The 24,585-nt window shown below is 47.4% G+C and overlaps 1 protein-coding gene across 1 annotated transcript in view; it reads right to left on the bottom strand.

Annotated features, from left to right (window-relative positions):
• The window catches only part of ttbk1a (tau tubulin kinase 1a), a gene marked incomplete at both ends in the record, with an annotated part of 116,307 nt that overhangs the window by 75,567 nt on the left and 16,155 nt on the right, over positions 1–24,585 (bottom strand). Inside the window, 3 exons of the mRNA XM_084441360.1 lie at positions 1,922–2,026; positions 2,389–2,529; positions 8,881–8,954. Coding sequence (XP_084297486.1) covers positions 1,922–2,026; positions 2,389–2,529; positions 8,881–8,954 — 320 coding nt within the window. The remainder of the gene's footprint in view (positions 1–1,921; positions 2,027–2,388; positions 2,530–8,880; positions 8,955–24,585) is intronic.

The raw sequence follows: 24,585 nt of genomic DNA, 5'->3' as shown, positions 1-24,585 counted from the left end.
AAAACATGGAGAAGCAGCATTCAGTTTTTATGCTCCACATATCTGGAACAAACTTCCAGAAAACTGCAGGTCTGCTGCAACTCTTGGTTCTTTTAAAACAAGCCTGAAGACTTTTCTTTTTGCCACTGCTTTCTAAGAGGAGCTATGTTTACCAGTATACTGCACTGTAACTTTTATTCCTATATTCTATTTGTCCTGCTTTTTGTTTAAATGTCTATAATAACTTGCTTTTTGTTTTAATGCTTTTAATTTGTCCTGCCTTTTGTTTTAAATGTCTATAATGTCTTGCTTTTTTTTTTAATGCTTTTAATGTCTCATGTAAAGCACCTTGAATTGCCCTGTGGCTGAAATGTGCTATATAAATAAACTTGCCTTGCCTTGCCTTGCCTTGCCTCTGACCCCCCCCCCCATCCCCCGCCTCACCACAGATTCCACCACCGTTGAGAGACAGTCGACAGACACTTGCATGACCTGAATGTATGTATAGGAGGCACCGCATTCACACATCACGCCGCACACATATTCACACACTCACTTACACATTACACTCTGCATCCTCACTGTATATACTGTAGTGACTGCACCACTTTTTGTATATTGTTCTTTTTCTCGCAATAACTTATCAGTTTGACATCAGTCTACCAAAGTTTTTCTTGTTGTGAGTGTTAATGATCTCTTAAATAATAGACTAGACTCATAAAGTCTAGAGCAGGGGTCTCAAACTCAAATTGGCTTGGGGCCACTGCTGGTATCGTCAACTCATAGGAGGGCCACTTCAATGTCAACTTCATATACTACTAACTATAAGAAAGTGCAATATTTCTGAAAATGTCATTTTTCATTTCCATAACTAGACTCACAACTCAGTCTCTAAATGTTGCAAGACTATTCCATAAATAACATTTTCATCATACAAATTCAAACCAGTTTCCATTCATTTTAATATTTTTTAACAGTTAGTGCTGCAAATCATTTTTCCTTACTTTTATTTTATCTTGAATAGCCTACATTTGTACTTGATTCTGTTTTAGCTGAAAAATGCATCACTACTGTAAGCCTGCCCTGGACCTGTAATTGCATTTATTAAAGTTCAGGTTTGTTTCCATTTCTTACCAGGCACGTGAATACATGTGTAGGCTACCACTCTATTTCTTGCCAGACACTTATCTTTAAAGACTGAGACGTTAGCCCTCTCGGCTGTGTGGCTCGTTTTTTCCTCTCGTCTCCCTATGACACTCCATGTTTAGTAGGCTAATGAATAGCTCTTGACATTATATTCCTTTAGAATGGTGACTTTGTTCTTGCATATCAGGCAGGTAGTATTTCCATTGAACTCCACAAAAAATACTGCAATGTCCATATTTCTTGAAACTGTCTGTGTTCCTAACGTTAGTTAACCATGAGAACAGCCTCTCGGTGTCTAGCTGCATTCCGTTCATACTGTAGTTCATGGTCGCGTGCGGATTGATTGGACCTGTGACTGTATGCAGCATTCACCTCGCGCCGACTTCAATTTCGCATTGTAGGCCTGTCTGCCGGCGCCGTTTACGATAAATTATTTTGCGGGCCGGATTACATTATATTTCTGACATCATGTCGCGGGCCGGATGGAGGGGTGTGGCGGGCCGCAAATGGCCCACGGGCCGCGAGTTTGAGACCCCTGGTCTAGAGGCTTAAATAAATGATAAGCCGTGGTCATGCCATGTTGCTAGTGCAGAAGTGGTGGTAAGCCACATCATACAAAGCACTGGAAACCAACACCAAGCAACTCCCAAAAGACCTTAGAATGACTTCACAATAACAAACAAATCAACACCAAGCAACTCCTTAATGAATTTACAATAACAGACAAACCAACACCAAGCAATGCCTTAATAACTTTACAATAACAGAGAAAGTGAATGAAAACCAAATGGCTTACCGGTCGAACTTCTCCAGTGGTGTTGGTGTACTGCCGCGCAAGGCCGAAGTCTAACATGTAGCACTTCCTGTATGTCGAGGGCAACCTTCCCATAGCAAAGTTGGACTGGAGGAAAACAGACAAAATTGGTCATGAATGGTTGGCAAAAAAAAAAATATATGGTGGCTTTAAATAGTGCTTGTAATGTTTAATAAACATCTAAGATTTAATTGATGTTCAAATACACCTTCATAAACTGACTAAAAGCTCTACGTACTTAAAGAACTACTCCTTTTAATTCAATCAATCAAATTATCATGTGTCAGATCTAACTGAATAAATAATGGTGTTATCTAGAAGGAAGCCATCTTGGACAGATTTCTTCAGCACTGAACATTTTCTATCTCAATAATACTTACCTTTATAAATAAAAGGTTAATCGAGTGAATTAGATTAAGCCCCAGTAGCAAAATCCTGAGCACACATACTGGTTTGATGTCTCGGTGCAGGAAGCCTACAGAGTGGATGGCCTCTATGGACTCCAGGATCTGCTTCCCCAGGCGGAGGGTTGTGCTCATGGTGAAGGTCCCCCGAGGTTGGCTCCTCCTCAGATCCGCCAGGTTCCGGCCCTGTCAGCCCAGGAAGAACAACACACCATGTAAACTAAGGAGCCATAACACACTGTGTAAACAAGAGAAACACTGTGTAAACTTTTAGCTCCAAATAAGACAACTATACTTAGTAAACTCAGTTTATTTATGCTCTTAGCAGCATCGTGGCCACAGCCAACAGAACACCTAAAAACCCCAACCCCCGTGCGCAGTGCGCCTTCCGCATTCCTCCAGTTTACCATAAAGACTGCATTAGAAGAAACTCACAAAACTGTATTAGGGCTATCGTATTAACTGTACTATAAGCACCCACCAAAGTTAACTTAACAATCTCGTCTCTTTTTTTTAAACAAAAAAACTTTAAAAAAAAAAAACTGGATAATTCAGGAAAACAAAAAACATATTTATAAACAGTCATTCAGTTAACAAGCTTCCACTGTCCATTCTTCAGTGCCTCAAGCAATACCAGGGAAGATGCTCCCTTTTTGGTCAGATAGTCTGCCAGCTGTTCCTTTGAAGTTGCCCACAGAATACGTTGGATCCTTTTGCTCTGGATAAGTTCTTTGATTCCACTTATTTCTAGTCTCAGTCGTTTCTCAGTCACTGACTTGGTGGACTTGATGGCATCCACAAAGGAGTAGTTGTCTGTTACACATATCACAGGTAGGGTGCGCTGTTTGACCGTTCCTGTGGTAAGTTCAGAATAGAGGGAGGACAGAAATATGGCATTATCAATACCATCAGCCAGAGCAAGTGTCTCTCCTGCCAGCGTGCTACGAACCACTCTTCTGATCCTTTTTGATTGCCAGCAGATTGGCGAGAATCGTCCTTCCTCGCCCATCAGCACTATGATATGTCCTCCTTGTGTTCCTCCATCTGGGAGGTTTACCATGGAAGCATCACTGAAAACAACAAGCTTTAAAGAGTCCTTCTTTCCTAAGTTCTGAAACTTCAGGGTGACATGTTCTGATTTCAGTTTTCTTACTACCTTATTCGCTTCATGCATGGTTTGTACAGTAGCATGTTTTAGATTGGCTGCAAGGATGCATGTATCAAACATGATATCTGGCCTACTCTGTCTAGCCACCCATAAGAGTTGTCCTATCTTTGATCTTAGGTCGTCAGTCTCACACTCTGTGAGAAGAGCATCACGCTGCAAAGCTCTTGATGGGTCTATGAGAATGGACTGAAGATTCTTTATGTAGATCTCTTGTTGTACGAGCACTTCTCCATCTACTGTGGTGAGCTCCATTCCCACGTAGCGAAAGTTGTCCTGTTCCTCACGTCCCACTTGGAAAACTGTTTTGAGGTGGGGGATGATTGTGGTGGCAAATGCGTGCGAGCCACCCCAGATGAAATCATCCACATGACAGGCAAGGACACCAGTCACATGATACTCTTCATCAAGCCAGTAGAAGACAGCAGGATCCACTTGTGACATAGTGGCCCCTGTGTTCAGCATTGTTGCTTTGACTCTGTTGTACCAGTAAAGCGAGGCATCAGTGAGTCCATAGACACATTTTCTTAGCTTCCACAGTGTTCCCTCACTTTTAGCCTCAGGAGGAGGGCGAATGTGGATGTCCCGAGACAGCTCCATTCCTTGAAGAAAAGCTGACTTGATATCCATAGAGTTCAATGTCCATGTTTTCTGACATATAACTGACATGAGTAGTCTGAGGGACTCAGATGAGCATGTAGGTGAGTCCTTCTGTAGATCTTTAGAGTTGAATTCTTCAAAACTCCTAGCCACAAGACGCGCTTTGGGTATTATACCATCAGGGGTTTCTTTTAGTGTACACACCCATCTAGTTGACACCTGCCTTTGACCCACATCTTTTACCTCCTGAAACACCCCATTCTCCTTCCAGCTACTGATCTCATCTTGTTTAGCCTTATCAAATGATACACCGTCTGTTACTAATACATAATTTTGCTGCATATCAGAACATAGTTCTACACTATCCACTGGCTTAACCTGAAGGTTGTCTACCTTACCAAGATCAGCTGACCCCAAAGTACCGGCGATGTCAGAAGGATCTAAGTACTATAGGTTGTACCAGTTTCTGTTATTCCCTGTAGCCTTTCCTGCTCGTCCCATTACTTTAGCTGTGTGAGAAGCACCTGTTACATTATCCACAAAGCTGATTGTCTGACCCGTTTTCAGCCCTAGGGAGGCTCCTACCCTTATGTCTGTCTGGTGATTATCCTTATGATTGATACCCTGAGAGTTATCTTTATCATGGTCTGCTATACCCCCAGCCTCACCGTCATTGTTCATGTCACCACCTATATCACCATTAGTAACATGCATATTCCCACTGTCATTGTTCATATCAACATACATATCACCATCAGTAACAGGTACATTCTTATTGCCCTCAGTGTCATTTTCCCCAGGTTGCTCCAGACCCTCACTAGCACCTACTTTCCCCTGATCCACCTTCCGCAGCCTAGAATGATGAACCCTGACATAGGTCCCACCATGGCGTACAAAGATCACCACCCCATCTTGCCCTATCACAACTCCAGGGCCTTTCCATTCAACACAGTCAGTCCTTTTGTAGAACACTTTGTCCCCAGTTTCATACTTCTCATCTGTTGGACGAAGCTGCTTTCGAAGAGCTCTTCTGATTCTCTCTGAGCATTCTGCCTCTGTGAAAGCTTTCCTTGCTGCGTGTAATGCTGTTATGTGCTGTCCCACCCATGTGCTCATGGTAGTTCCCTCCAAAGCAGGTGGCTGATCGACTAACACAGAGGGAAGGTTTGGGTTCTGTCCAAACACCAGCTGATGTGAACTAAAGCCATGCACGTTCTGCATTGTGTTCTTCGCCATGAGTGCCCAATCCAGAGCCGTTCTCCAGTCAAGTCCTTTCTCAAGTTTTACCTTCAGTATCACCTCTGGAAGTGTTTGGTTGTGGCGTTCCAGCAAGCCATTGCTCCATGGACTGTAGCCAGCTGTCGTTTTGATCTCGATATTGAAGTTCTCTGCCATGTCTCTTATTTCCTCATTGTTGAACTCTCCGCCATTGTCACTGAAGAGACGCTCTGGTGGACCATGGACACTGATCCAGGAATGTACGAAGGATTTCACTATCACACTTGGTTTCTTTGAGGTCACAATGCTACCCGCACTAAAGCGAGTAAAGTGGTCGATGATGTGTAGATACCACACATTAGGTTCTATCTCATGTAGATCTACTGCCACAGTCTCATTGTATCTGGAGGCCATGGGAAGACCAACAGCAGGCTTGGGCTTAGCCTTGCTGTACTTAAGACATATCTCACATTTTCCTACTATTTCCTCTAGAATAGCAGTGCACTCATCATCTGTATTTCCAGCATTTGTCAGCAGCTTCTTTAGTTTATCAACGGATGCATGTCCAAATTGCTTGTGAAGTTTAAGTAAAGCTTTGTGTTTTTGTTCCTTTGTCATATTCTCTGTGATGGCCAGAACCACATTCTCATATGTATCACTTGGGGACTCTTTATCCAGTATGTTTAGACAGTATTGTCCTGATGAAGTCAACTCCAGAGCTATTGGTTTCCGAAACATTATCGCTGTATCGTTCTCCAAGTTCAACACAGCTCCTGCTCTCTTTAGCGACATTTTACTTAGCAGTAAAGGGATGTCAGATGGGACTACTTCTGTTTCAATACAACATTTTGTTTCTCCTATCTTGGCTGGTATTTTGACCTTTTTTGTAGAATGTACAACTCGCCCATCCCCAAACTTGAAAGGCTTGTTACTCTGTGTGTTAACTACTTTCTTTACTTCGTTCTCATTTAGTCCCCCTACATAGTTATCCAGCCATTTTTTACCACATACAGTCCTCGTGCATGCCGTATCAATGACAGCCGATCCCAGTGCCTCAACCATGAATATTTCCGCATCCGATTCCTTAGAAAACAGTGTTATATTACACTCATCAGGTTCTCCCGTGCATTCATTTTGTTCTGTGATCTTTACAAGTTCTTTCTTATGTGGGCAATCTTTCACCCAGTGGAATGTGCTTTGACAAATTCCACACTTCGTTCGTCTTCCATACTTATCAAGTGGATTTGTGCCTGCGAGTGGTCCTCTAGCTGGGCTCGTGGCTGCTCTCTTCTTTGATCTGTGTAGTATGCTGCATCCTGATTCACTTTAATGACTCCCGCCTTTTGCTCATGCTTGTCTCCAAATATGCGTTTTAGTGCTGACTTCATATCAACAAAAGTATGCCTACCACATGCAGTCAATGCCAGTTGCTTGTCTTTCACGTCGAGACCTGCTGTATCCAGTAGTTTAAATGCTAAAACAGCATCGGGTAGAACCATATCGAATTTACGCATCCTGTTATATTTCTGTTCAAAATCAACGATATAGTCCACCACTGAGACGGCATTCTCCCGTGATATCCGATCGAACTCAGAATAGGCTTCGTAAGCCCTGTCCTTCTCTTCTCTCAAAAACACATTGTCAAGTTCCCGAATCAAAGTGGTCATTCTATCATCCTTATTTAGATCATCCGCAGGTATTTCTGAAGCAATATCCCTCGTAAACAAGAGAACCACAACACACCATTTAAACAAGAGAACCACAACACACTGTTTAAACAAGAGAATCAGAACACACTGTTTAAACAAGAGAACCAGAACACACCATTTAAACATGAGAACCAGAACACACCGTTTAAACAAGAGAACCACAACACAACATTTAAACAAGAGAAACACAACACCATTTAAACAGAAGCATTTGTGCGAAGTGCAACTTCGTTTGACAATGCTGCAATTTGAGTCAGTTGTGGTGGCACCAATTTGCATTCTAACTCAGGTGGTTCAGGTTTTTGCAGCACTTTGAGAAGTCAAATCAAGTCATTATAAAAACACAGCTAGCTTTTTCCCTCCTACACATGCTTTGATGCTAAAAAAGAGAATGTCCGAATCCTTTTTATGGACAAACTGAACCCATTCTCTACGATTTCCACATCAAAAGCCCTTCAACAGACCACTACTTAATAAAAAGGTGACATAAGACATGTTGACAAGCTTCTTACACATTCACCCAAGAATGCGTTATTTTGATTGTAAGGTAGACCTCTCAAGTCTGACGTTACACTAGTCCAAACTGTGCCCAAATAAGGTTTTTGGTTATACTTTTTTTTTCTCTATGTGAAAAATCTATGTGATTTTACATAATCGCTGCTATCTATGTCTATGGTTAACACAGGATTTATCCAGATGGAACTTCTGCCCTATGTAAATTCCTCATATGACTAACACTGGACCGGTTAAACTCTGGATGAGGCATTCAAAGATGGTGGCCCATTCATTTTGTTCCAGTGAAAGCTGCTCACCCAGCGCATACGCTGAGTCTCAACGACTCCTACTTCCATGGCCCACAGCACCTGTGAAGTAGTGTTTTTCTTGGCCCCTCTTTTCCCTTAGACATACTGTACGTACATGGGGAAAGAATCAGCTGTAAACTCTGGCTCATGGTGGCCTCTGAAGAAAAATGGCCCCAATGGTTTAAAACTTGATAACTCAAAGAATCGTTTTTGACTTTGAATGATCTACCCAGAAAAAAGCTGTCTTTTTCCCCATGTATATCTATGGGAAAAAGTATTTTTGGGCCGCATGGCGTCATGTGACTTGCAATGCTTGGCCACTATGCCAAAAACGCCACACAGCCCAGAGCTGCTCCTGGGGACTTGCATTAAGTAGCCAAAGTAATAATTTACCTACAACTGACATCACCACCAAGCTCTGTGCTTATCAGGATAAGGCTACTAAGCGCTCGTTTCGCTGCTACTAGCTGAACCTGAGGTAAACACAACCCCATCTGGATCATTTCACTGGCCAGCTAGCTAGCTACACTCCCCATCCATCCACTATGGCAGTATCTACTGCAGTTCTTCAAGGATGATCAGAAAATAGTTTTTGGTGGAAAATGTAGTCTGGAAAGCTGTGACCATTGGCTAGCAGTGAAAGTGTGACCGTTTGCTAGTTAGCCGTTAGTAAATATTGCAAAATATTATTAAAAACACATTGAAGCATAGAAATATATAAGAAATGTGTCAAAATCTATATGTATGTATGTATTAGCAAATATACAATGGACGTAATCCATAGTTAAGCCTTTAAAAAAACAAACATTCCTTTTCACCATAGACTTTCTGTTTTTAAAACCGCGGAAGTTGCAGATGCTAATATTCAGCTACAAAATGAGGCCACTTGAGAGGTCTACTGTGACAGATTTTGAATAATATATGCACCTTCTATGTTATGTTTATGATAGTTTTATGACTTGTGTGGAGTGTGACCTACAGTAAGTATATAAACCGATAAGGCTTGGTACATTAGTACTGATTAGTACATTGAGTTACTTACCTGAAGTTGCATGACCACGTAATTGAATTTTTCATTCCTCCCACAGCCAATAAACTTACATACATGGTTTTTACCTAAAAGAATAAAAGACAAAGATAGGGAATCAAATGAAACACATACTAAACACAGGTTGAAACCTAGCAGTGTTGTGGTGTTGAAAAGGGACATAAGAGCTGGTCTTCTTCTCCAGCCTGTTGATTTAATTCTGTTTGTGACATGATCAGAACTCAATCAGGGTCATGTCTCTATCGTATGCACACACACACGCACGCTATGAGGGGTGATTCGTGCCAGCGCAGCAAACACTCGGTGCCTTAACCGTGTCACCTACGGTTGAATTGCGTCTATATGGATACTGATAAATACGCGTGCGCGCAGGCATGCGTTAGGCGAGTATAGCAAATAATGAAGGGCGACTGGTTATTCGTCCGTCTATCTATCTATCTATCTATCTATCTATCTATCTATCTATCTATCTATCTATCTATCTATCTATCTATCTATGTATATCTCTCTTGCTCTTTCTCTCTCTCTCTCTCTCTCTCTCTCTCTCTATATATATATATATATACTGTATTTGTAATCATGGTTTGATTTTAATTCATTTTATTCCTGTCAACCTCCATCTCCAGCTAAGTTACCCATCTCCTTGGTCTTATCCACATTTAGGGTCAGATTGTGGGTTCTGCACCATGTTGGTAGCATTTTCAAACGTAGTTTACCTGGATAAATGAATCTTCTGACACTAGTGTTTAGATATGTTTATAAGTGTCACTTTGAAAAAGATTTTGCATTACTAAAATGAATATGAATGAAGCATGAAACACTGGAAAGAGCTTCATGGGATGATGGCTCTGATGACAGATGTGTTTTTATTAGCTTACCACTGCTGCCTACAGCAAACCAGGCTCTCCATGGAGACCATGTGTTGGGCTGTGATGATGGGCTTGTACACACTCAATGCCTCCCAATGTCCTAATTTGGTTAGTCATGATTACAATATCACTGTTAAGTATGAGGGCGGGCATACTTTATGGAATAGACTATCCACGAACATACTATAACTGAATTTCTCCTAGGTCACTCAGGCCTTAACCCCCGCTTGGCATCATTTTTCAGTCCATTTCATTTTGTTATTCACTTTTTCATTATCTTTAAAGAAAATTCTTTTTTGAAAATGTTTTACCTGGAAAAATTAATCTTCACAGATATTTGTATCAGATGTTTAGACATATTTATAAATGTCACTCAGAAATATTTTGCATTGCTAAATAATTAGTACGATAGAGGTGAGTGGGTTAGGAGTCTGGCAAGCTTGTACATCAACCCTGCCCACAGCTGTCAGACTATACTGTATAACAAGTCCATAGAATAGCCCCAAGGTCTTGTCCTGTCTGTAATGTGTGAGTCTGTAGGCTTATAATGTTTTGCGTTTTTATGTCTGCATGGTCATTTTCTGTGAAAATGTGTAATGTCAGTATTTCTTATGACTTTGAGTTGAGTTTTCGATGGAGGTTGAAAAGTGTCCAGAAATGGCCACCTGTACGAAAGGTGTGACTATTTTTATGATGAGGGGAAGATAAGGGTGTGTGTTCCACAAAGTGTGCCAATGTGCTCACCTGGACCAAGTATGATGACTGTGAGTCATTGACTGCCTGATTAGAAGAGAAAGTGCGCCCCCTAGGGTGCCATTTCAGGCCATGTCAGAAAAAAGTGTTAAATATCTGTATTTAATATGAGCTACTTTTTAGGTGAAATGCTGCAATCTTTCTCAGTGTAAACTGCGATTGTGAATGAAATAAACTCAAACTTCAAGTCTTCAACCTCTCTACCCTCCTGAGTTTCTGTCACCATCACTAAAGTGCAGTCATTAACTGGCCTGCCTTCATATGCAAAACTAATAGTTATTTTTTTCTGGTATCTCCTCACATCTCCTTTCCAAGTTTTTACTAACAATCCGTTTTAGAATGAACTTGCCTCTTCTCATTTGTTTCAAGTGTCAACATCAAGATGTACTCAATTCCCAGGGTTGGGGAGTAACGGATTACATGTAACGCCGTTACGTAATCAGATTACAGAAAAACAGTAACTGTAATCCGTTACAGTACAATTTAAAATATGTAATCTAGATTACAGTTACATTTGCATAGTAACAGGGATTACAGGCGTGATTACAATCACCCCTCGCCTCCTCATCAGTTTTACAAAATAGCTTTAAAAAAAAAAAAAAGAAGTAGGCTAGTAATAGGCTACCAAATGCGCGCAGCGCGCCAACAAGATTCCCACTGATGTGCTCGTTGGACCACAGCTGCCAGACAGACAGCGAGCAGCACGGGCATCATGTCAGAAATACCGCAATGTGCATTAAAATCCTGGAAATAGGAGGTTTTTTTTTTTTTACCTGTCACAGAACCACAACAATATTACAGCACAGTGTAAACTATGCCTCCCAGCCAACAAAACCCTCTCGATGGCCAAGGACTCAATGTCCAACCTGAAAAAACATTTGCCGGTAAGTTAACGTTAGCTAATGTCAAACGTTAGGGTAGCTAACGTTAACCTTACTTCCACTGACAGCTAAATTAGCTAGCAGTAGGCTTCTACAGTATAGCACTAATGTTCAACCAGAAAACCAGACCCAAGCGCCCATTCAGATTATTTTCACTCAATAGTGCCTGTCGGTGTTATGGTGCGTTCGTTTGTCGTCGGAGGTGGCAAGTCGCAAGTGGCAAAATACCTACCTCCGACCTGTGTGCATTCGAGCTATAGTGAATGATACGATGATGATATGATATTGACATCAGCCGGCAACTGGAGGCTGAGAAACATATCCGAATTTGCGACGAGGAAGTGCGAGTTCATGCAGCGTTTTATTTAATTATTCCTAGTAGCAAGTCGCAATTTGCCACCTCCCAGTTATAAACGAACGCACCATTAATGTTCTATTTCGTGGAGCTCCGCCCCACAGGGCTAGCTCCTACTGGCTAGCGAAACCCAGCTAGCCATATTGACTGAAGAAAAAAACATACATGCACCTGTGTCCAACCAAGTCCGGTGCACCACTGTATAAGCGGGCTATGCCCGCACATCTGCTCCTTCGAAATTTTCAGCTCGCATTGTGCTAGAAGAAAAATCAAGATAAGAATGTCTATTCAGCAGACTCAAGCGGAGCTGGCGGCATCCCTCGATGACCCCCTGCCGGCGCTGATTGATCTGCCGGATCATTTCTATGTCTGCGGCTCCCGCTACAGCGACGTGGGACACCACCTCTGCTTCCGCTGTCTGGGACCGCAGCACACCAGAGCGGGTCTGGCTCCGTCCCCCACCTGTGAGATCTGCGCCCTCCTGGACCCCATGGAGAGGATGCTCCGGGCGCATTTCTTCGCTCCGCCGTCGCTGGAGACTGAAGGTCTGGCCCAGCTGGTCGGTGCGGTCGACGGCAAGGACATCGGTGCGCCCCCGCAACGACCGGCGGCCCCGATTACCTCCCTCCCGCCTATGGATGATGAGGAAGAGCTCTCCGAGGCAGACGAGGGTCTCTCTGCCTCAGAAGCCACTACGGCTAGTGGCACCTCCTTCCCGGGGCAGGGTTCCTTCGATCGCGACCTGCCCCGGCTGCTGGAGAGAGCACCTCGGTATCTCCGTCCCGGAGGCTGCTGCGACTATGGGGCTCCCCCTGTGGAGCTCCGTCTGCTACGGGCGTCCCTCCCAGCCTGCTCCTCGTCTCCTGCCGGCCATGCCTGACCTGGAGGCGTTCGTCGAGGCAGAATGGGAGCGGCCGTTGGCCATCAGAGGTCCGCTTTGCCAGTTCAGCAGAGCTATGAGGGTAACCGGCTGGACTGACATAGCAGCTATCGGCTCTCCTCCCCTGGAACCCGACATTGCAGCGGTCCTGGTGCCTGGTTCCTCCGCCTGGGGCTTGGCCAGGAAGCCTCTCATGCCGGACGTCAAGGACCAGACAACCCTGTCCTTGGCCGACAAAAGTTTTTCGCTGGCCGCGCAGGCCGTGGCTGCCTCCTCCTCCATTGCTATGCTGGCCATCGGCCAGCTGGCTAAGGAGCAAACCCCCACCTCTATGGATGAAGACAGGAGAGCGGAGATGGCCAAAGCCGCCGGAGCCGTTGCTCAGCTTGTGAGAATCTCCGCCTCCTGTCTGGGTGGAGTGATGGCCACGTCGGTGATGCAGCAGTGCCACCTATGGCTCTCCCTGACTCGTCTGCGCGAGGAAAACAAAGGTGCCCTCCTCAACTCACCGGCCAGTAGGGAGGGGTTGTCGCAGCCAGGAGCAGGACCGGCTCCTCCTCGCTCGACACCTCGCTGCTCCGGGGGAGCGCAGTGTGCCAGCACGTCCTTGTGCTCAGGCTGATGCTGCTGCGACCGGGAGCAAGCGCCGGCGAACACACAAGGCTAAACAACCTGCCACGGGGTCCCGCCCCGCTACGGCCCATGGACCGGCTCGCCCGGGCTCCTGGACTACGCACGCGGCTCCTCCCCCGCAACCTCCCCCTGCCTACCCCGCCCAGGGTGCCGAGACCGGACCGGCGCCTTCAAGCGCGCCCACCGCTCCGCCTTCGGCTTGGGGTAGGAAGAGGCGCACCTATTGACCGTGCGTGGAGATGCGTGACTGTGTTGTGCCCACACCACGCTCTGTTAAGAGTGGCGGTGAGCAAGTTTCCTTGTTGAGGAATAAAGCAAACACAATGCAACGTTATCCTGGTTGTCATGTACAGTCTGCATCTCCTCCTGTTTCAGCTACTGTAATGTTCTCGGGCCGCTGGGTCTTCTGTGAAAGAGTCAGAATTGACCACGGCAGGTCTCGCCGCAGCTGGAAGACCGGCTCGAGCCACGGAGTCTTTTCCTGCTAAAGCAGACGTGACGTGTGCAGCTCTCGCCAGTTCAGCGAATGTAATATATTCGGCTAGAGCCGCCGGGTCCTCTGTGAGAAAGTCAGATTTGACCACGGCAGGTCTCGCCGCCCCTGTCCTAAACAGACCGTTTGGGTCTGTTTAAAACAAAGGGGTTAAAACAAACATGTTAAAACAAAGGGGATGTGTGCGCCAAGGCTAAGTGCTATGGCTGTACTGCCCTGTTCAGAGTTTTCTCGGGACCGACCGCTGGCGGGGTTTAGCGGCGAAAAAGATGCGCTAGACCCCCAGGCGGCGTTCGTTCATTCGGGCCGAGGGTTCGAGCCTCTCCCTGTGTGTTCGACAGGTAGAGAGTTTTCACGCTCACCGGTCAGTGAAAATACCTCCATGTTTACTGAGCCTCCGGCTGGGACAGTGGCACGTTTTTCTGCTTCGGCAGTTAAAACGTTTTCACTTGCCACCGGGGATAGGCGAGGTAAACAGGGTGATGGTTTGACGGCAGCCTCGGCTAGTTATTTTCATGAGCAGCCGAGGCGCCGCTCTGTCAGTGTGTGTGACGCCAACGTTCGGCCTTTAGCTAAAAGGAGTAGGCCTATGGTGTCTGATATCCACACTTCATCTCACAACGTGCACCAGTCGCATGGTTTTCGCCTAGACGCTTTGTGTGATGTTGGTGAGAAATAACTGCCCGCCTCTCATGTCCCGTCTAGTCGGTCTGTGAAAAAACGGCACCTTGACAGATCATGCAAATGAGAAGGCGGGATTCCCCGCATTGCAACACTCCGCGGTTTTCTCTCAATGGAATGAGCAACGGGGACTTGTTAGCAATGCGGATGGTGTGGACTCACTTCCTCTTTTTATGAATGAAGTGCTTCTTGACAGGAATGCCATTCATCCTCGCGCTGTTCAGAGACATGGAACTCCCAACGGGGATTTTTCATCTCCCTTTCGAGGATGGCCCGCCTTGGGCCAGGACAGCAGAGTTTCTCAGCTGTCCGGTGGCGATCAGGGACAAATTGAACTACGGCAGGTTCCTCGATCTGCTCCCGCGATCTCCGGCACAACCTCTTTCCAACCGCTTCACAGTCTGGCAGGAGAAATGTCTCCTGGACAGCTGGTTGCAGCGTGTTCTACAGGAAGGGTTTCTCATTCAGTTTTGTTGCCCCCCACCGCCCTTCACGGGCGTAGTGGAGACAGTGATACCGCGTCCCGCTCAGGCTGCCGCTCTGTCAGCAGAGATTGCAGAACTGATTGCGAAGGGAGCGGTAACTGTGGTCCCGTCAGACCAGAGGAACGAGGGATTTTATTCCCGCTACTTCCTCGTGCCAAAGACGACGGGGGGCGACGGGGGGCGTCCCCGACCTCTGCCTTTTCAATAAAACGGTGGCGAATCTGAAGTTCCATATGAGTTATGGTGCGACAAATGCTGGAGGCGTTCCTTCCTGGCGAATTTTGCACCAGCATAGACCTCAAGGACGCTTACTTCCACATACGATAGCTCATCGGCATTGGAGGTTTTTGCGTTTCGCCTACCTGGGTGTGGCGTACGAATATACCAGACTCCCGTTTGGATATGTGCTCGCCCCCAGAACCTTTTCCAATTGTGTGGAGGCGGCGTTGAGACCGCTACGCCGGCAGGGCATCAGGATCCTGGCGTACCTGGACGACCTGCTAGTACTGGCTACGGAGCCATTGTTGGCTCTGACGCATACTGCCACGGTGGTGAGACATCTCATCGACCTGGGGTTTGCAGTCAACTGGGAGAAGAGCGCTCTGTGGCCTGCCCGTCAGATTGTTAATCTGGACACGAGCGCCATGAGAGCACGGCTATCTGATTCAAGGAGGGGAACGCTGGAGAAGAGTCTCAGCGTTTGCCGTCCTTCTCGGAAGATCGCGGTTCTGTCGATTATGCGCCTCCTGGGTCTCATGGCAGCCATCCATGTGGTAGTGTCACTGGGCCTACTTTACATGAGACGCGTGCAGAGATGGTTCGCGCGGCTTCGTCTGGACCCTGTGAGGCACAGACGGCGCCTTGTGCGGATGCCGGGGTCATTGTCAGCAGACCTCGACTATTGGAGAGACCGGCGCGTGATAGCGCACGGCGTTCCAATAGGCAGGTTGTCGGCTCATGTCGCCGTCTTCACAGACGCGTCTCTAAGCGGCTGGGGTGGTACATGTCTGTCCCAGGCTGTAGGTGGTTTATGGGCCGTCGGAGAACGGCGCCACATCAACCTCCTGGAGTTGGAGACGGTGCGGCTGGCATTGCGCCACTTTGTACACCTGGTACAGGGCCGCGATGTGCTGGTGCGGTCAGACAACCAGACCACGGTAGCTTACATCAACCGACAAGGGGGAGTCCGCTCGCCAGCGCTTCACCGACTGCCGGTGAAGCTGTGGCGATGGGCTCATGTCAATCTCCGGTCACTGACGGCACGGCACATTGCCGGCCGTCTGAACATCGGGGCGCACCTGATGTCTCGGGGCAGGCCTCACCCGGACGAGTGGAGCCTACATCCTCAGATAGTGGCTCAGCTCTGGACCCGGTTCGGGAGAGCAGGGGTGGATCTCTTCGAGAGAGAACGCAAGGTGTCCCCTCTGGTTCTCTCTGAAACAGCAGGACCAGCCTCTGCTGGGCGTGGATGCATTTGCGCATGCCCGCTGGCCAGGGGTGCTGCTGTATGCTTTCCCGCCGATGGGGCTGATTTTACCATTGTTGGCCAGGGTGCGGTCAGAGGGTGTATCAGTAATACTGATAGCGCCGGACCGCCACTGGGCGAGATGGTATGCAGAAGTGATGGCCATGACTACTGTAGAACCGTGGCACATCCCTCATTGGCCGAACGCGCTGTCCCAGGTGGAAGGCTCGATTTGCGCACCTCCGGTCTTGGGACGGCCGCTGGTGGCCTGACTCTTGAATGGCGGAGATTGTCTGATAGGGGACTCTCTCCGGCCGTGATCTGTACGATTCAGAGTGCGCACGCGGCTTCCACTGCCTCGGTTTACTCTGGCAAATGGGCTGCTTTTGCGCGTTGGTGTGAAGAAAGGGACTTCGCTCCCGAGTCATGCTCGGTCGAGGCGATTTTGGAATTCCTTCAGCACCTGATGGGTCATGGTGGCGGTTTGGCAGCATCCACTATCAAAGTGTATGCATGTGCTATTTCTGCATGCCATGAGGGGTTCGCCAAAACTACGGGTCTTTTTCTGCTAGGAAAGCAGACGTGACTCACGCAGGTCTCACCGGTTCAGCTAAGGTAGGAGCAGGCCCATCTAGTGACGTTCCGCTCCTGTTTATGAGTGAGTCTGGGACGGGCTTGTTACGGAGTAACCGCTTTGGTCCAGCTCTCACCTTACGTACCTCTCCTTGCCCTCGGCTGTGGTAGGCCGAGTGTGGCGGGCCAGTGCTTGGGTCGGATCAACTGTTAGTATGGTTTCGCCTTGGAGCCCTGGCTCATGTCCTGACTAGCCATTCCTTTACTGGGGCCAGCAAGAGTGTATGGTGCGGTCGTGTAGCTCTGCTTATGCCAATAGGAGCTAAAATAGAACGATGGTTACGTATTGTAACCCTAGTTCTATGAGTGGAGCGGAGCCCCACAGGGAACAGACTTGCTGACCCCTCAGTCTGCTCGCTGAAAATTTTAGTTAGGAGCAGATGTGCGGGCGTAGCCCGCTTATACAGCGGTGCACCGGACTTGGTTGGACACAGGTGCGTGTATGTTTTTTTCTTCAGTCAATGTGGCTAGCTGGGTTTCGCTAGCCAATATGAGCTCCACTCATAGAACTAGGGTTACAATACGTAACCATCAATATCATTTTAAACTGCCATTTTCACCTCCCTTGTAAGTCTGATGTCAGACTTACAAAATTGGCACTCCCCCTCGCCTCGCCGAATTGTCTCAAGAACCCGCCCCCATGCCCACCCGCTAGGAAAAAGTGATATTGGAATTTTGCACCCTAGCCTCTTCCTCCATCGGTAAGTTCAGATCCTTGTGACTGATTTCCACATCTCACCAAGATTGCAGATCTACTATACTAGATCTCCGGACTCCGGAGTAGGCTAGCCCTTGTACGCTGTGCGCTCCGCTCATGGAGTCATGGTGCACGGCCCTCTGTCTCTCCAAAATCATCGCTTATACTGAATCGCTGCGCTACGATCATATACAATGGTTCAGATCAAAACGTTGACAAAACTAGCACTTTTGAGAAAGTCTGATAATTGCTCTACCACCGTTTTGGTCATACAATGGATGTGGGTGGGCACCTTGAAAAATCATTCAAAAAACAGCTTCTTGTATTTGAAATCGAGAGTTTAACATGTTTTTGAATGATTTTTCAAGGTGCCCACCCACATCCATTGTATGACCTAAGTGGTGGTAGAGCAATTATCAGACTTTCTCAAAAGTGCTAGTTTTGTCAACGTTTTGATCTGAACCATTGTATATGATCATAACCTTAAAACAGGGCTAAACATGCATTTTACCTTTACTACTCCTTTAATATATATTTTTGGGCTCTTTAATATAGCCTATATGATTGGGTCTTTTGTATAAATTGAGTTTATTATGTAGCATTGTTATTCATTGGATTATGTATGGTTTTAATCATTTTGTTAGCCTGTGTATATATATTGGCGTGTTATTGCTGACCCCTTCAGGTCAATTTGACCATGTTATTGCTGGGCTTGACTGAGCCTCTGCCAGCTGTCTCATGTTAGTTAATCATGACAGCGTTCAAGTCAGAGTTCTGTTTCCTCTCTTTGTTCTTACCCTGATGAAGACCTAGCGTCTAAACATGTTGGTTCCCTGTTCAACTATGAACTAGCCCTGTATTAAAGGCTTTTTATTTGGAATGAAGAGTTGCCTTGGATTTTATTACAAACTCTTACTGGATTCTTCCCCCCAGCAAGTCTAATGAGCACCTTCAACTACTTTTACAAGGTAAGCTATTTACCTGTACCTGAATGCCGTAGCCCTCGCCTACTTTTTTCTTGGCTTTCAGACTGTTTTTGACTTAAATGCGTCTTGTATTCTGCCATATATCGCTTCATTTTCATCCATGCTTAGCGTTTTGGTAGTGCTCCGTCGCCCCCTACAGTCCTCATGAAAATACAGTCCATGTTACGGTCCGTTGATACCGGTCTTACTAGCTCGCCATTCACTTAACATTGTAGGCCAGGCAAAAGGATTCTGTCTTACGGAAGTCAAAACCAAATGAAAAATCAACCAATCAAATTAGCCCACACATACAAAATTGCGAACAATGTCGTCATCAGTCGAAATGTAACCTAATCTGTGATTTGTCAAAATGCTTAAAAGTGGGCGTAGGGTAAGCCAGTTCTCGAAGTGCTTACATTGGAATTCCCATTGACATTTTAACATTGGGACGGTTTATCCAATCGAAAAACTTGTCATGACTGTCCCGTCATTCACATTACCTGTCAATCACGTTACCCACTTTAGCTATCTAGCTATTGGCAGCATCAACAAACATGGAAAACGGAGATCTTGAGTATTTGTTGAAAGTTGATTCCAAATTGAAGTGGATTAAACGAGTTTGGGTTACGGTATAAGGTTGGTCTTTTGTGATTAATTACCAGTTGTTATGGCTGTGCGTTTTGCTTTGCCTAGTTTAATCAGCACTCGAGAGCGTGGATTTTGCTTTCTGGAGCAGTGGGCTAATACGCCTAGTAGCCTAGTAAGCTAGTAGTCTAAACACTGATTAGTGAAGTAGGGGAGTAGGCTATTGAGTGCTGTTCCCTAAAGCCCCCCGCAGACCGCATCCGCCACCGCCACGACAGGAAACGACGTTCCAAATAAATAGCTCCCATTGTTTCCTATGGAAGCCCGCACACTGGCGGCGTGCCGACAGCTGCCGACAATGTCGCCCCGGGTTGATTTTGACTCGGCTCTATTTTTTGGAATGCGGCTGCCGACACGTGGCAATCCAACTTGGATTAATGCATGTGATTTCCTGCACTGAAATGCCTGTCTATTAAATATATGTAAAAGCTAATAACTGAAAGTTAAACATTTTAGTTTTATTCCCATCTCTTCCATGTCCTTATTCCATGTGTCGTTTATTGTTTTGCTAAAATGTAGGCTAGCCTACATCTATTGGAACTAGCATATCATCATATCATCCTTTAAGTAGGCCTATTATTGTGTAGGCTACATATCCAGGTGGATATTTAAATTACCTAGCTGCTCAATGCTGAATCTCACGTGAAGCCTTTAGAACATTTGGGTAGCTTTCAAATAACCGTTTTATTAACGGTTATTTTAGTCTACCCAGCTGTACAATGGAGGAGAAAATAATTGCAGAGGTGCAGAAATACCCAATGCTCTTTGACCCCACGTCCAAACACTACAAAGACAACGTAAGAAGAGACCGGTGCTGGCGAGAGATTGGTGAAATCGTGGGATTATCAGGTAAAGTACTCAGTCTTGACCATGAATTTTCTACTAACTTGGAAGTGTAAAATTAGCTAGTGCTAGCTAGTTAACTGGTGATAACTGGTGACAAGTTTGAAAAGTATCTTTAGCCACGATCATCTTCGCCTACATTCATCGCATGGAGGTAGTAGAAACAGCACCGGTCACCAGGGCTGCGTTCAGCCCCGACAAAATATAGCCAAAACGTTTATTGAAACAGATCAGGTGGTGGATTGAATCACTCTGCTGATTGGGTTAAAGTGGGAACCGTAACAAAACGGTGCACACCGGTTTATAGATTAAACATGGCCCAGGTGCAGGCTGTGTCTATATATATATGGTATACCAGACTTCCCTCTAGTGGTGCCTACTGTATACAGAATATAATAACGTTATAACGTTTATTTGCTATGTGTAAAACAAGTATGAGTACAGGGTTCATTGGAATTCTTGTAATCGCTTGTCCTTAGTGTCAGTACAAACCAGTTCCTCGGTCCAGTCCTAAGTACTCCACTAGACGCAAAGGTTCCCAAACGGACAATTTACATTACTATCTGTAATATAGCAGTCTATCAGTATCATCCTCATCTTCTTACCCCATCCCTTCCCTACTTATCCCATCCGATGACTGATTGTGTCCATGACGTAGTCAGTGCAATTAAATAACATGGGTGTGTTATGTACATGGCTATAATAAATAATCCTGGGGTTGAACTATGACAAAAAAACTAAACTGCTAAATCAATACTCCTTCCATAGTAGCATAACTGTAGTCATGTTCATTTTTGAATAAAAACGGCATGAGTGCATGGATTTATATCATGAATTTATTGTTTAATAATACTACTGCTGGTACTGCTGCTGGTGTGTGTGTGCGCGTGTGAGAGAGAGAGAGAGTGTGTGTGTGTAGTGGTGAGGGAGGGGTGAGGGGATTGTTTGGAGGACTGCCAGATGGTATAGGCTGGTGAGGAGAGCCAGGTGGTATAGGCTGGTGAGTAGAGCAAGGTGGTATAGGCTGGTGAGGAGGACTGCCAGATGGTAAAGGCTGGAGGAGGACTGCCAGGTGTTATAAGCTGGTGAGGAGGACTGCCAGGTGGTATAGGCTGGAGGAGGACTGCCAGGTGGTATAGGCTGGTGAGGAGGACTGCCAGATGGTATAGGCTGGAGGAGGAGTGCCAGATGGTATAAGCTGGAGAGGAGTGCCAGATGGTATAGGCTGGAGGAGGACTGCCAGGTGGTATAGGCTGGAGGAGGACTGCCAGGTGGTATAGGCTGGAGGAGGACTGCCAGGTGGTATAGGCTGGTGAGGAGAGCCAGGTGGGATAGGCTGGTGAGGAGTGCCAAATGGTATAGGCTGGAGGAGGACTGCCAGGTGGTATAGGCTGGTGAGGAGTGCCAGATGGAATAGGCTGGTGAGGAGGACTGCCAGATGGTATAGGCTGGAGGAGGACTGCCAGGTGGTATAGGCTGGTGAGGAATGCCAGATGGAATAGGCTGGTGAGGAGGACTGCCAGGTGGTATAGGCTGGAGGAGGACTGCCAGGTGGTATAGGCTGGTGAGGAGAGCCAGGTGGTATAGGCTGGTGAGGAGTGCCAGATGGTAATGGTAAAGGCTATATCATGCATTTATTGTTTAATAATACTACTGCTGGTACTGCTGCTGGTGTGTGTGTGCGCGTGTGAGAGAGAGAGAGAGTGTGTGTGTGTAGTGGTGAGGGAGGGGTGAGGGGATTGTTTGGAGGACTGCCAGATGGTATAGGCTGGTGAGGAGAGCCAGGTGGTATAGGCTGGTGAGTAGAGCAAGGTGGTATAGGCTGGTGAGGAGGACTGCCAGATGGTAAAGGCTGGAGGAGGACTGCCAGGTGTTATAAGCTGGTGAGGAGGACTGCCAGGTGGTATAGGCTGGAGGAGGACTGCCAGGTGGTATAGGCTGGTGAGGAGGACTGCCAGATGGTATAGGCTGGAGGAGGACTGCCAGATGGTATAAGCTGGAGAGGAGTGCCAGATGGTATAGGCTGGAGGAGGACTGCCAGGTGGTATAGGCTGGAGGAGGACTGCTAGGTGGTATAGGCTGGTGAGGAGAGCCAGGTGGTATAGGCTGGTGAGGAGTGCCAAATGGTATAGGCTGGAGGAGGACTGCCAGGTGGTATAGGCTGGTGAGGAGTGCCAGATGGAATAGGCTGGTGAGGAGGACTGCCAGATGGTATAGGCTGGTGAGGAGGACTGCCAGATGGTATAGGCTGGAGGAGGACTGCCAGGTGGTATAGGCTGGTGAGGAGGACTGCCAGATGGTATAGGCTGGAGGAGGACTGCCAGATGGTATAAGCTGGAGAGGAGTGCCAGATGGTATAGGCTGGAGGAGGACTGCCATGTGGTATAGGCTGGAGGAGGACTGCCAGGTGGTATAGGCTGGAGGAGGACTGCCAGGTGGTATAGGCTGGTGAGGAGAGCCAGGTGGTATAGGCTGGTGAGGAGTGCCAAATGGTATAGGCTGGAGGAGGACTGCCAGGTGGTATAGGCTGGTGAGGAATGCCAGATGGAATAGGCTGGTGAGGAGGACTGCCAGGTGGTATAGGCTGGAGGAGGACTGCCAGGTGGTATAGGCTGGTGAGGAGAGCCAGGTGGTATAGGCTGGTGAGGAGTGCCAGATGGTAATGGTATAGGCTATATCATGCATTTATTGTTTAATAATACTACTGCTGGTACTGCTGCTGGTGTGTGTGTGCGCGTGTGAGAGAGAGAGAGAGTGTGTGTGTAGTGGTGAGGGAGGGGTGAGGGGATTGTTTGGAGGACTGCCAGATGGTATAGGCTGGTGAGGAGAGCCAGGTGGTATAGGCTGGTGAGTAGAGCAAGGTGGTATAGGCTGGTGAGGAGGACTGCCAGATGGTAAAGGCTGGAGGGGGACTGCCAGGTGTTATAAGCTGGTGAGGAGGACTGCCAGGTGGTATAGGCTGGAGGAGGACTGCCAGGTGGTATAGGCTGGTGAGGAGGACTGCCAGATGGTATAGGCTGGAGGAGGACTGCCAGATGGTATAAGCTGGAGAGGAGTGCCAGATGGTATAGGCTGGAGGAGGACTGCCAGGTGGTATAGGCTGGAGGAGGACTGCCAGGTGGTATAGGCTGGAGGAGGACTGCTAGGTGGTATAGGCTGGTGAGGAGAGCCATGTGGTATAGGCTGGTGAGGAGTGCCAAATGGTATAGGCTGGAGGAGGACTGCCAGGTGGTATAGGCTGGTGAGGAGTGCCAGATGGAATAGGCTGGTGAGGAGGACTGCCAGATGGTATAGGCTGGAGGAGGACTGCCAGGTGGTATAGGCTGGTGAGGAATGCCAGATGGAATAGGCTGGTGAGGAGGACTGCCAGGTGGTATAGGCTGGAGGAGGACTGCCAGGTGGTATAGGCTGGTGAGGAGAGCCAGGTGGTATAGGCTGGTGAGGAGTGCCAGATGATAATGGTATAGGCTGGAGAGGAGTGCCAGATGGTATAGGCTGGAGGAGGACTGCCAGGTGGTATAGGCTGGAGGAGGACTGCCAGGTGATATAGGCTGGTGAGGACTGCCAGGTGGTATAGGCTGGAGGAGGACTGCCAGGTGGTATAGGCTAGAGGAGGACTGCCAGGTGGTATAGGCTGGTGAGGAGTGCCAGATGGAATAGGCTGGTGAGGAGGACTGCCAGATGGTATAGGCTGGAGGAGGACTGCCACGTGGTACAGGCTGGTGAGGAGTGCCAGATGGAATAGGCTGGTGAGGAGGACTGGCAGATGGTATAGGCTGGAGGAGGACTGCCAGGTGGTATAGGCTGGTGAGGACTGCCAGGTGGTATAGGCTGGAGGAGGACTGCCAGATGGTATAGGCTGGAGGAGGACTGCCAGGTGGTATAGGCTGGTGAGGAGTGCGAGATGGTATAGGCTGGAGGAGGACTGCCAGATGGTATAGGCTGGAGGAGGACTGCCAGGTGGTATAGGCTGATGAGGAGAGCCAGGTGGTATAGGCTGGAGAGGACTGCCAGGTGGTATAGGCTGGAGAGGACTGCCTGATGGTATAGGCTGGTGAGGAGGACTGCCAGATGGTAAAGGCTGGAGGAGGACTGCCAGGTGTTATAAGCTGGTGAGGAGGACTGCCAGGTGGTATAGGCTGGAGGAGGACTGCCAGGTGGTATAGGCTGGTGAGGAGGACTGCCAGATGGTATAGGCTGGAGGAGGACTGCCAGATGGTATAAGCTGGAGAGGAGTGCCAGATGGTATAGGCTGGAGGAGGACTGCCAGGTGGTATAGGCTGGAGGAGGACTGCTAGGTGGTATAGGCTGGTGAGGAGAGCCAGGTGGTATAGGCTGGTGAGGAGTGCCAAATGGTATAGGCTGGAGGAGGACTGCCAGGTGGTATAGGCTGGTGAGGAGTGCCAGATGGAATAGGCTGG

The sequence above is a fragment of the Borostomias antarcticus genome (genome assembly GCF_949987555.1).
Source record: "Borostomias antarcticus genome assembly, chromosome: 7".
In the NCBI taxonomy this organism is placed as follows: Eukaryota; Metazoa; Chordata; class Actinopteri; order Stomiiformes; family Stomiidae; genus Borostomias; species Borostomias antarcticus.
Note: the sequence above shows the minus strand (reverse complement) of the source record. Positions and strands in the feature narration are given on the sequence as shown.